Source organism: Rhinatrema bivittatum, chromosome 3 (genome assembly GCF_901001135.1).
Source record: "Rhinatrema bivittatum chromosome 3, aRhiBiv1.1, whole genome shotgun sequence".
Taxonomy (NCBI): Eukaryota; Metazoa; Chordata; class Amphibia; order Gymnophiona; family Rhinatrematidae; genus Rhinatrema; species Rhinatrema bivittatum.
Genome location: NC_042617.1, coordinates 523538793 through 523552539, shown reverse-complemented (window position 1 = coordinate 523552539; position 13747 = coordinate 523538793). Strand labels below are relative to the sequence as shown.

Below are 13747 nucleotides of genomic sequence, written 5' to 3'. Positions count from 1 at the left end.
CTCTAATCGGTGCTCTTCCAGTACAGCCTATCACTCCGATTCCAGTCGGTGACGATAATGCCTCAGGTTCCTCTGCCTTCTGAACCCATGCTAGGGCCCTCTGGACCTTTTCGGCCGAGAATCTCGGTCTCCCCGTCGATACCATTTTTGTCCCTACAAAAGCCACCGATTCCATCGATGCCTCCTCATGTGTCTCCTCCAAGGCGCCCTCCATCGGACTCTTGGGAAGATAGAGACACTGACACAACTTCAGAGGACATCCTGTCTGAGCCGTCCCCACCTGAAGACAGGAGAAAAAGGCACCTCCAGAGGACTTATCTTTTACAAATTTTGTAAAGGAGATGACTGACATTATTCCTTTTCAACTAGTGTCAGAAGAAGATACCAGACAAAAGATCTTAGAGGTTTTACAGTTTGTAGACTCTCCTAAGGAGGTCCTAGCAATCCCTGTCCATGAAGTCCTGGTGGACTTGCAACACAGATTATGGGAACATCCATGTTCAGTACCACCAGTAAACAAAAGAATGGATACCACCTATCTGGTACAACACATCCCTGGTTATCAGAGGGCCCAACTCCCACATCAATCTGTGGTGGTTGAATCCGCCCAGAAAAAGTCTAAGTGGATACGGCCCCACTCATCGACTCCTCCAGGCAAAGAACAAAAGTTCTTAGACACTCTAGGAAGGAAGGTTTTCCAAGGTTCCATGCTGAACTTCAGAATAGCGTTATATCAACTGTATATGACGCAGTATCAATATAACCTATGGAAACAAATGTAACAGCTTGCTGAGTCTTTGCCTCAACAATATCAGGATGTAGCAAATGACATCATTCACAAGGGTCTTGAGGCAGGAAAACACGAGGTACGTGCTGCCTACGACAGTTTTGAAACCTCCTCAAGAGCAGCTGCATCAGGAATCAGTGCACATTGCTGGGTCTAGCTCAAGGCTTCAGACCTCAGGCCTGAAATTCAAGAAAAACTGGCGGAACTACGATGTGCTGGTGATAACTTTTTTGGAACAAGGGTTCAAGACGCAGTAGCACAGTTAAAAGAGCACACTGAGGAGGTGAAGGAGAGAAAAAGACACCGCGAATATTACCTGGTGGTTGAGGAGGAGAGCCTGCCCGACGGAGGACCGGGGCGGAGAGCCCGTCTGATCGGCTGAGAACTTCCGGGTTGACGTCACAGGGCGGAGCCGGCAAGAAGGGTAATAAAATCAACCCCCCCTGCGGCACAAACCCGAGGTGAAGGAGAGAAAAAGACACCGCGAATATTACCTGGTGGTTGAGGAGGAGAGCCTGCCCGACGGAGGACCGGGGCGGAGAGCCCGTCTGATCGGCTGAGAACTTCCGGGTTGACGTCACAGGGCGGAGCCGGCAAGAAGGGTAATAAAATCAACCCCCCCTGCGGCACAAACCCGAGGTGAAGGAGAGAAAAAGACACCGCGAATATTACCTGGTGGTTGAAGAGGAGAGCCTGCCCGACGGAGGACCGGGGCGGAGAGCCCGTCTGATCGGCTGAGAACTTCCAGGTTGACGTCACAGGGCGGAGCCGGCAAGAAGGGTAATAAAATCAACCCCCCCTGCGGCGCGCAGCAGACGCCGGCGCGCTGCCTAGAAGTTTGGGAAAATCGTATGTGAAGACACTTGAACTCCTCACCTAAATGTAAGTGACTGAAATATCTATTTTGTTCTGTTTCTCCCTGAAACCTCCCGGCGGATTCAGTGTTCATTTATTACTGGTCAGGGATAATACTTTTCTATAGTTTCTTGAATTTATTTACCTGTGGTGTTTTGAAATGCCCCATACAAAGCGGAAGGGGAAACTAAGGGAGGTTACAACCACATCCTCCCCAGCGACCTCTTCCCAGCTTAAAATTGAAAAGTATTTTAACCCAGCCCCAGAGATAACTCCCGATGAAAGAGGCGCTGTGATCTCTCCTATTGGGCAGAAGGAAGGATCACCTGCCTCACTAATATCTTTAAGTCCGGGAGCGCCGGTTACGCCTCCACCACCCCTAGCCGGAATATCTACCTTGGAATCTTCTGATTCGCAAGCTTTTTCGCCAGGGGAAATAGATGAAGGTCAAGGAGGCAGCATTCACAAGAAGGTGATAACAGCTGCAACCTTGGGGTCAGAGTTTGCTACATCCCACAAATTGGAAAAACCAGCTAAAATAACATTAGATAGTTTCTGGACTGCCATAATGGTTTTGGAAAAATCTATTACCACACTTACAAATGTGGTCACAGACGTTAATAAAAGAACTTTGAATATAGAGCAACAGAATGACATACAGAAGACACAAATAAGGGACTTGGATCAGAGGATTTCAAAAATGGAGAAAATACAAACTGGGTTAGTACAAGGAGAATTGAAAAATCATGATAAAATGGAGAGAATAGAGAATGATTTGAGATACCTGAACCTGAGGGTAATTAATTTCCCCCAGGTACTAGGAATTTCTGTGCAGGAACAATTCAAGCAATATCTTGGATCAGTACTGAAGATACCGAAAGAATCATTCCCACCACTTGCAAAAATATATTTCCTACCGGATAGAAGAGGGATAGATAAAGATAAAGACCAAGTCGAACAGCAAACCCAACAACATGGAATATTGAATGTTACAGATCTATTGGAGACATCAACTGAAGAAATTGTTCATAAGAGAGGAACAGTTTTAGTAAGATTTATTTTTCCATCTGATAGAGAAATGGTGCTTAAATTGTTTTTGAAGAATAGATCTGTGAAATATTACAATCAACAGATCTGGATTTTTCCAGATGTAACAAAATTAACACAAAATAGGAGAAGGGAATTTCTGGCTTTAAAACAACTAGCAGATAAGGTGGGGGCACAGATGGTGGTCCGGTACCCCAGTAAATGCATGGTAAAATTAAATGATGTAAATTGTCTATTATGAACCCTCAGATCTGAAAAAGTTCCTAGAAGCAAAGAATTTGATGGGGGTAGCAACCCATGATTAAAGGTAACCTAGTATGAAATGATATGGGGTTATTAGTACCAGTACTTATATAGATTTAAAGTTTCCTTTCTATTGCTCAATATGGTGCTGGATCCTCTAGTTTCATTGTACTTTGAGTGATTATAGGGAAATGTTTAATTTGATTTTCTATACTTTCTTCTTTGATTATGATGTTGTAATCACTCAATTCTGTAAATGACAGTGTTATGTCATGATTGTATTGAAAACTTAATAAAAATTTAAATTAAAAAAAAAAAAAAAAGAGCACACTGAAACTCTGCGTCAACTTTCTGCTATTCCACAGGACACCTCATCTGCCACACGTTGGACAGTGAGGAAGGACACTAGAAAGCCCTACTACAGACCACATAGGTACTACCCACCGGCACCCCGTGGTAGAGCATCCAGACAGGTGCAGAGATCTCACCCTAGACAACAGAGAGCTTCCAGGCCTCAGCCCCCTCCTCAGACAGGCACAGCATCAAGATTTTGAAAACCTGCCAAAGGACAGCAGCAGCTCCACCAACCCAATCCCAGAGTTACCAGTGGGGGGGTCGAGTCTCTTTCTTCCATCCCCATTGGTCAAACATTACAACAGATCAATGGGTACTATCAATTGTAACACAAGGTTACCATCTGGATTTTCTAACAGTACCAAAAGACTCTCCACCAAAGTCTCTTTGGATACACAAAGATCATATCACTCTTCTACAAGCAGAATTAGCCACCCTTCTGAGAGCCAGGGCCATGGAACCAGTTCCCCGACCTCAGCAGGGCAGAGGATTTTACTCCCGCTATTTCCTCATTCCAAAGAAAACAGGAGGCCTACGTCCCATCTTAGACCTCCGAAATCTCAACAAATTTCTACGGAAAGAAAAGTTCAGAATGGTTTCCTTGGGCACCATGCTTCCCCTTCTACAAAACAGGAGATTGGCTCTGTTCTCTGGATCTTCAAGACGCTCACATTCCAATATTCCCTCCTCATCGCAAATTTCTGCGCTGCCTAGTGGGGCATCAACATTTTCAATACTGGGTTCTACCATTTGGGCTTGCTTCTGCACTCAGAGTCACAAAGTGCCTGGCAGTAGCAGCAGCGCACTTACACAAGGAAAGGATACATGTCTTCCCTTATCTAGATGACTGGCTCATAAAAGACCAGTCAGAACAAGGAGCTCTCAACTCTCTCAAGCTCACAATCAACCTCCACTCGTTGGAATTTCTAATCAATTATCAAAAATCCCACCTCACGCCAACTCGCCTACTGTAGTTCATCGGAGCAGAGTTGAACACAACAATATCAACAGCTTTCCTTCCAAAGGACCGACAAGAGACACTCTCCACATTAGCGCAATCTCTGCGCACAAGAGACCCTGCGACAGCCTATCAGTTTCTAACTCTGCTGGGCCATATGGCTTCAACAGTTCATGTCACTCCCATGGCCAGATTAGCCATGAGAGTAACACAATGGACATTAAGATCTCAATGGATCCAAGCCATTCAACCTCTTTCGTCTCTAATACAAATAACCCACCAGTTACGTTCATCTCTTCTCTGGTGGACGAACATGAGCAGCTTGCGCAAAGTTCTGCCCTTCCAACAACCAGTTCCGCAAGTAATTTTAACTACAGATGCATCCACCTTGGGTTGGGGAGCACAAATAGACAATCTCCAAACTCAAGCTACTTGGACAAAACCCGAAGCAACATTTCAAATCAATTTCCTGGAGCTTCGAGCTAATTGTTATGCTCGCTATGCGTTCAAGGACTGCCTTTCACACAAAACTGTTCTTATACAGACAGACAACACGGTAGCCATGTGTACCTGAACAAACAGGGAGGTACGGGCTCGTATCTCCTTTGTCAAGAATCCGCACAGATTTGGAACTGGGTCCTCATACATTCCATATTTCTCCAGGCCACTTATCTAGCGGGCATCCACAACGTAGTTGCAGACTGCCTCAGTCGTCAGTTCCACCCTCATGAGTGGTCCCTGGATCCCTTAGTAATGACCAGGATATTTCAGTGTTGGGGTCACCCAACAGTGGACCTCTTTGCATCCGAACTGAATCACAAAGTGGACAAATTCTGCTCCCTGCACAGACAGAGAAACCAGTTAGCCAAGGACGCCTTTGCCCTTGGAATTCAGGTCTGCTGTACGCATATCCCCTGATACCGCTAATAACCAAAACTCTAGTGAAGCTCCAACAAGACAAAGGGTCAATAATACTCATAGCCCTGTATTGGCCTCGACAAGTATGGTTTCCGATACTTCTCGACCTCTCGATCAGAAACCCGATTCGACTGGGCACATCACCCACTCTCATAACTCAGGATCAGGGCAGGTTGCGCCATCCCAACCTTCAATCCCTATCTCTAACAGCTTGGATGTTGAAAGCTTAGTCCTGCAACCATTCAATCTTTCATCTAATTAATTGTAACCCTCTATCTTCTAAGCTGCTATACCTTCCTCCTCTGTCTATCCCCCCCTCTCCCGCCCCTCTTTCTCACCTGCTCCATCACCCGCTCCCTGTTTTAATGTAATTTTTCCTCCTTTCCCAAGTTTTACTGTAAACCGGCGTGATGTGCGCTACGAACACCGGTATATTAAAAGCTGTTAAATAAATAAATAAATCTAATGTCTCTCAAGTGCTTGTAGCTTTACGTAAACCTTCCACCAGAAAAACCTATCGGTCTAAGTGGAAAAGATTCACCATGTGTGCTCAAAAAGGTATTGACCCCTTTTCCTGCCCCACATCATCTTTATTAGACTATCTCTGGCATCTTTCAGACTCTGGCCTTCAGACTTCATCAGTAAGGGTACACCTGAGTGCTATCTCAGCTTACCATCATACAATAGGAGATGCACCAATATCAGCGCAATCCCTTGTCAGTAGATTTTTGAGAGATTTAATTCACCTTAAACTCCTGCTACGGCCACCAGTCACAGAATGGGACCTTAATGTGGTACTAACAGGACTCATGTGTTCTCCCTTTGAACCCATGGATTCCTGTGATATTAAATTTCTTACATGGAAGTCTATATTCCTAATAGCCATTTCCTCAGCTAGAAGGGTTAGTGAGTTACAAGCACTTGTCACATACTCGCCCTATACAAAATTCTTACATGACTGAGTGGTACTCCGTACTCACCCTAAATTCCTTCCCATGGTGGTTACGAAATTCCACTTGAATCAATCAATAGTCTTGCCTACATTCTTCCCAAGACCTCACTCTTACCAAGGTGAGAGGGCTTTGCACACCTTGGACTGTAAATGTGCACTTGCATATTACTTAGACTCCACTCAACTCTGTTTCTTTTGACAAAAACAAACCAGGTAGAGCAGTGGGCAAACAAACTCTCTCCAACTGGCTTGCAGATTGTATACAGTTTTGCTATGAAAAAGCAGGCCTTCCTCTCCAAGGGCGAGTGAGGGCGCACTCAGTAAGAGCAATGTCAACCTCAGTAGCACACTATCGTTCAGTACCAATAGCTGACATATGTAAACCTGCAACATGGAGTTCTCTTCACACCTTTGCAGCTCATTACTGTTTGGACAAAGAAGGAAGACAAGATTCAGCCTATGGACAATCTGTCTTAAAAAACGTGTTAACAATCAGAACACAAAGAGAGGGAAAAGGATCACAGTCCAATCACAAAGACATAAAAAGTTTTTTTAAAATCGCAAATGACAATATCATAAAAATCGCGGTGGCGCCATATTTTGAATGTTTGGAGGAGACTGTTTTTGCCGTCCGGGTTTGAAGAATATTTGCCTTTAGGAAATCACATAACGAATCCCCTGAGGAAGACTGAGACATCAGTTGAAACATGAATCATGTCGGGAAAGTTATGAATTACATTTAAGTACAGTACATTTACGTACAGTGAGACATTTAAGCCAAGCCTTTTTTGGCTTGGCTTAAATATCTCACTGATCGGGCTAAGTATTCTTTCTTCAACATTCTTTTAGTGGGAATTTTACAAATTTTTGGGTAGTTTAAATGTGGGAACTTTGATATTTTTCATGAGAATCGTTGGAAAAACCTTTTTTGGTAGTTTAAGTAACATGTTCATTAAAAATATTTTTTTGGGAATAAAAATTTAAAGTAATGTTTTTGGCAAAATGACAATAAATGATTGAATACATCATATTGCTCTGAAGGCTGAATACAGCTTGCGGCCCATTGTGCGGCGGGAGGCTGCAGATTAAAATTTGAGAGCGATTTTTATGATATTGTCCTTTGCGATTAAAAAAAAACTTTTTATGTCTTTGTGATTGGACTGTGATCCTTTTCCCTCTCTTTGTGTTCTGATTGTTGACTGTTTTGCGAGGTGGCCTGCTTCTTGTTTTTTTGATTAAAAAACTTGTTTCCAGCATAATCCCAACTCCTCCGCATCCAAACTGCAGTGATTTCAGGCTGCCTCATTTTTTCCAACAGTACACCAGTTGTTGTGCCGTTGCACAAGTTGTTAGTTGTTGGTCCAATATAAGAATGACTCAGCCTGTAGCTTGCTAATCACCCATATGTGAGGACTATCATCCTGCTTGTCCTGGGATAAAGCAAAATTGCTTACCTTGTAATAGGTGTTATCCCAGGACTGCAGGATGTGGTCCTCACGAAACCCACCCACCACCCCGCGGAAGTGGGTCCAATACGTTTTATTATTTTATTTTTGCTCACGCTTATTGCTATACATGAGACTGAAGGGAGACCCCTGTGGCTCGAGGGATCATGGCATGCTGGGCATGCTCAGTGGGCTCAGTATGCCAATCAAAAGTTTCTAGAAACTTTGACAGAAAGTTTTCTGTGATAGGACTCCGTCCAGTGATGTCACCCACATGTGAGGACTACATCCTGCTGTCCTGGGATAACACCTATTACAAGGTAAGCAATTTTGCTGTCCTCGGGTGTCAGAGCAAATGGATGCGCTCATGGTTTGGGCAGAACATCATCTTCTGGACATATCCGTCTTTTACATTGCCAGAAACAATAATGTAAGGGCCATCTTTCTCAGCGGTCAGATCTTGGTCCCAGGAGAGTGGAAGTTGTTGGCCAAGGCCTTTCCACTTATACTGGGTTCACCCTTCTGGATTTGCTGGCAACTTTAGCTAAAGTGAGGTTTCAAGATCCTTCAGTTGCAGGTGGGATCCAAAGCTCTGCATATCGATGCTCTCATTCCAGAAGGGGCGGGGAGCTATATCCTTTCCCGTCATGGCCACTATCAGGCAGGGTTGCGCAAAGGATCACAAGACAGACCTAAACATGTGTTTCTGGTGGCTCCGGCTTGGCCCAGAGGCGGTGGTATGCCAATCTGTGGAGGCTATTGGTTGGCAGTCCTCTCAAGCAGGCAGCCTGGCTGAGTTTATTGCACAAGGATTCATGTTACATGATGATCCGGGTCGATTTTGTCATTTGGTTATTGAAGCTTGGTTATTCTGTTGCAGTGACTCCACCTTTCGCCAGGCTGGAAAGTTTTTTCTATGTTTCTGGCTTATGTTAGCGTTTGGAATGTTTTTGAGGCCTGTTGTGAGGTGCAAGGTTCTCAGCCTCTCAAAGTGGAAATTCCATTAATTGTTGAAAGTTTCAAGTGGCAGCTCTTGCCTGTTATAGGGGTGCAAGTCAATGGAGGGTCTTGGTCTTCCCCTCTGGATGTTCCCCGATTCTTGAAGGGAGTTAAGAATCTTTGTCCTCCCTGGTGGCTGTTTGTGCCATTCTAGAAACTTTATCTGCTTCTGGATTCTTGGTAGGTCCTACCTTTTGACCAGTACATAACCTCTCCTTGAAGCTAGTTTCCTTGAGGACAGTTTTAGCTTATGTGAATTTGGGGGTGATGCAGAATGACTATTGTTTCTTGCATGCCTTGGATGTCGAGCAGCATCTGACATGATGTTTGGAGGCTACTAAAGATGTCAGGAAGTTTTATTGTTTCTGTTCCATGGTGGAGATAAATAAGGAGAATTGGCAACACGAGCAACTATAGCATGTTGGCAAAAGGATGTCATCATGGCTGCCTGTGTGGTTGCCGAGCTTCCTTTCTCTAAGCGACTTAAGGTGCATTTCACTAGGGCTCAAGCGCTATTGTGGACCAATCCTTGATTATTATCTGTAGTCAAGTTTTCCCGGGCAGCGATGTGGTCTAAACGTTTTCCCGGGCAGCGATGTGGCTAAAAGACAGGAAACAGAGATTAGGATTAAATGGACAATTTTCTCAGTGGAAGGGAGTGGGCAGTGGAGTGCCTCAGGGATCTGTATTGGGACCCTTACTTTTCAATATATTTATAAATGATCTGGAAAGAAATACGACGAGTGAGGTAATCAAATTTGCAGATGATAAAAAATTGTTCAGAGTAGTTAAATCACAAGCAGATTGTGATAAATTGCAGGAAGACCTTGTGAGACTGGAAAATTGGGCATCCAAATGGCAGATGAAATTTAATGTGGATAAGTGCAAGGTGATGCATATAGAGAAAAATAACCCATGCTTTAGTTACACAATGTTAGGTTCCATATTAGGTGCTACAACCCAAGAAAGAGATCTAGGCATCATAGTGGATAACACATTGAAATCGTCGGTTCAGTGTGCTGCGGCAGTCAAAAAAGCAAACAGAATGTTGGGAATTATTAGGAAGGGAATGGTGAATAAAACGGAAAATGTCATAATGCCCCTGTATCGCTCCATGGTGAGACCCCACCTTGAATACTGTGTACAATTCTAGTCGCCACAACTCAAAAAAGATATAATTGCGATGGAGAAGGTACAGAGAAGGGCGACCAAAATGATAAAGGGAATGGAACAGCTCCCCTATGAGGAAAGACTAAAGAGGTTAGGACTTTTCAGCTTGGAGTAGAGACGGCTGAGGGGGGATACGATAGAGGTCTAGATTGGAGTAGATGTGAATTGGTTATTTAGTCTTTCAGATAATAGAAAGACTAGGGGGCACTCTATGAAGTTAGCATGTGGCACATTTAAAACTAATCGGAGAAAGTTCTTCTTCACTCAACACACAATTAAACTCTGGAACTTGTTGCCAGAGGATGTGGTTAGTGCAGTTAGTATAGTTGTGTTTAAAAAAGGATTGGATACATTCTTGGAGGAGAAGTCCATTACCTGCTATTAATTAAGTTGACTTAGAAAATAGCCACTGCTATTACTAGCATCTGTAATATGAAATAGATTTAGTTTTTAGGTACAGCCAGGTTCTTATGGCTTGGATTGGCCACTGTTGGAAGCAGGATGCTGGGCTTGATGGACCCTTGGTCTGACCCAGTATGGCATTTCTTATATTCTTATGGTCTTTCTTGCATACCTTCCCAATTCTCCGCTTGGACGATTGGGCTCTGCTGAGTGCAGCTTTCGCGTGTGCTGTGTTAACTGGACCACAGGCAGCCTCCTGCCCTGTTCGGGAGTAGCTTTGGTACATCCCACTTGTGGGGCTTGGCCTGCCTGAGTGCAGAGGAAGGAGAAATTACTACTTATCTGATAATTTCCTTTCCTCTAAGGAAGGCAGGCCAATCTCTGGCCCATCCTTGGCTGCCGATTTTTGCCTTTGGTTCGCTGTTAAGGCATGGACATTGCAGGATGTTGTTCCTGCTATTCATTGGAGGACTGGTAAGTGTTTTAACCGATCCCTCAATTTAGTGAACATTACTTTTTTGATCTGCACTCAGTGTTCTCTGCTGAATGGAAGCATGAGTGGTTGATTCTTTATAATAATTTTCAAGAATAATCAGTTTGTCCACAGTTTGATTTTTCCAGAGAATACTGGTGGGCGGATGTCGGGACAGAGCTATATATCCGTGACGTCAGCTTTTACTCCATCTCCATCTGCTGATAGAGGTGCATAGCCTACTTATGGGGATTGACCTGCCTTTCTTAGAGGAAAGGAAATTATCAGGTAAGTAGTAATTTCTCCTTATTGTTTTATACCATTCTGATCAGTTAGTACTGGGCAAATGATCTATAAAATATGGAAATAAAATTACTGCAGTTCCCTTTATGTTGAACTCCCCAAATGCCAACTGAGAATTTTGCAGTTACTCAGGAATGCTGCTGCATGGCTTATAATAGCCATTTCCCCAGGGATCACTTCTTGCCATTTTTGGAGCATTTACCTTAGTTTTCTGCATCTCAACGAGCAAATTTTAAACTAACGCTGGTTTTTAAAGATCTCTAGGATAATGGTACAGCTTCCTTAGCTGATTTACTTACTGAGTGTATGCCTCCTCACTCATTATAAAAATCCGGTGAAAGAAACCCATAGAAATCTTCTGTGAAAGAAACCCACCTTTAGGAAATCTGCTAATGGGCTTTCTCCCTTGTGGGACCTATTTTTTGAAAAGCCATGCCAGTAGAACTTTGTGACCTAGGAGACTACATGGTTTTCTACAAAAAGTTGAAGGCTGATTTTTTTTTTCCATTGGACTTTTTCTGCTTTAATTTTGTAGTCTTATTCCAGGTTTTAAGTGCACTATGAAAAGTTATTTCAATGCTGTAATTTTAGTAAAAAATGTTTTTGTTGGTTATAAGTTGGTTGGTAGCTGATTGTTTTAAAAATGTGTATGTTGATTTTGTAATCTGCCTAGTATGGTTGTGCCAATGTAGGTGGAATATAAGAAATAAAAAAAAAAAGTGCCCAGAGTTCAAGTCTGTAGTGGGAGGCTGAGGATTTTTCATTTAGTGAAACAGTGATCCCCACCTGTGCTCCTTGTGAGCCACCATTAAGTCTGGCTTCTTAGCTAGGCTTACACCTGAACCATAACTGCAGTCTATATAACCTGGCCTGTGTATAGCCTGCTAATGCTTGTTAGCTTGGCAAGAGATTGGACCAAAATATTTTGCAAACAGGCACCAGCAATTGATTTTCTATTTATTTTGGATTTTTTTTTTTTTTGCTTGTAATTGTTTGTACATTGCTTAGGCAACAACCGATTAACAAATTTTAATAAATATAAATACAGCCCAAAAGATACAAAATATCCTAGTTGCAAATATATTTTGTGAGTACCTTGAAAACCAGCCCTGTTGGTGGGTCATGAGGACTAGAGTACAATGTGAATCATTCTCCTTTTCAGACTCTAATCAAAGGTTGAAATTAAAAGGCAAAAAGCTGATTAGACTGTTCTATCCACATTTGATTTCTGTGAGTAGGGGTTCCAAAAGGTGCCTGTCATAATGCAGCTACCAAAACTGCATATCATTCTAACTGATGCAGAACTTGCTGACTCTGAGAATTTGATATTACTTGTAGGGTAGAGAAAATGGAAAATGAAGCTAAGACTAGCCTGGAAACATTTGAAGAAATCACTAAGAAGTGGGTAACGGCCAAGATCAAGGAGGTTCCTCAGGAACTGTGGGAACTGTTGAACTCACAGCAGCAGCAGTGTGCCCAGCTGATTGAAGAGAAGAACAAACTCATCAGTGACCTGCAGCAGGTAGGCGCTCAGTACATAAAGCTGCTGTTCCCTGTACGTACCTGGATCAGTCCAGACAGTGGGTTATGTCCCTAATCCAGCAGATGGAGTCAGCACAAGCTTTGAGGGGGCGTATCCATATATCCTACTACCCCCTCTGCAGGAGCCCAGTATCTTCTGACTCCAGCAGATGCGAGTAGGGGAATCAGGCTTCTCCTCCTTTTCCTTCTTTCTCACTTCTTTTGCTTGATTATTTTGCTGCCTTTTTCTCATGGATCAAGTTTGTATCAAGTCTTGTATAAAGTTTAAAAAAAAAAAAAAAGTAAAGCAGGGTCCTTTCACCTTTGGGGGAGTGACTTTTCTCACAGGACAAGCAGGATGGTTGTCCTCACAAATGGGTGACATCGAGGATGGAGCCCACCACGGAAAACTTCTGTCAAAGTTTAACAGAACCTTTGACTGGCCCCTACTGGGCATGCCCAGCACGGCACTGACCCTGCAGCCAGCAGGGGTCTCCCTTCAGTCTTCTTTTTTCCGCGCAGCTGTAGCCATGCGGTGAAAGAGCTCTTAACCACGTTCCTGACAGGAAATCGGAATTTTATATTCTGAAGAAAATTTGCCCCTCAGGGGTCTCCCTTCGGCGAATTTTTCACTCCGCGAAACTCCGGTAAGTTTCTGCTGTTTTTCGGTCGACTTATGTCGAGTTTAGCCCTTGAGGCCTGTTGGCAGTTGCCAATCCCGCGGCTAAATTTTTGGCCCATAGCCATGGCGTCGGGGTTCCGTAGGTGCCCTGATTGCACCCGGACTATCTCAATCACAGACCCCCACAGGGTCTGTGTTTTGTGTTTAGGCAGCGAGCATGATGTCCTGACTTGCACCAAATGTGCCTTAATGACACCAAAGGGTCGCAAAGCCAGGATGGAGAAGATGGGGCTCCTCTTCCATGCTCGTACCCCAACGCCATCGATAGCATCGACGTCATCGGAACCGGCACCGTCGAAGTTGCATCATCATCGCCAACCCTCAGGTGACCGTGCGCCATCGATGACTTCCCGGCCGTCGACTCCCGTCCCTTCCCCTGATGAGCGAGGGGATCGGAAGGAAAAGCATCGCCATCGACGGCACAAGTCTCGGCCCGTCGAGGATCCAGAACCATCGACCTCTGTACCGACCGAGCCACCGACCAAAAAACCTCGATCAGACCTGGCACCGTCCACGTCTCTTTCGCAGGCACCGAGGAAACCCTCACCCCCTCGGAGTGTGGGAGCCGTGATCCCACCGGTTACGGTGGTCCCTCCGGCTTAGCCTCAGCCTCCCTCTCCCGTCGAGCCGGGTCTTGTT

General features: G+C 44.2%; 1 protein-coding gene across 1 annotated transcript in view; it reads left to right on the top strand.

Annotated features, from left to right (window-relative positions):
* DRC1 (dynein regulatory complex subunit 1) overlaps positions 1 to 13747 on the top strand; it is a 310180-nt gene that overhangs the window by 51310 nt on the left and 245123 nt on the right. Inside the window, exon 4 of the mRNA XM_029596255.1 lies at positions 12244 to 12427. Coding sequence (XP_029452115.1) covers positions 12244 to 12427 — 184 coding nt within the window. The remainder of the gene's footprint in view (positions 1 to 12243; positions 12428 to 13747) is intronic.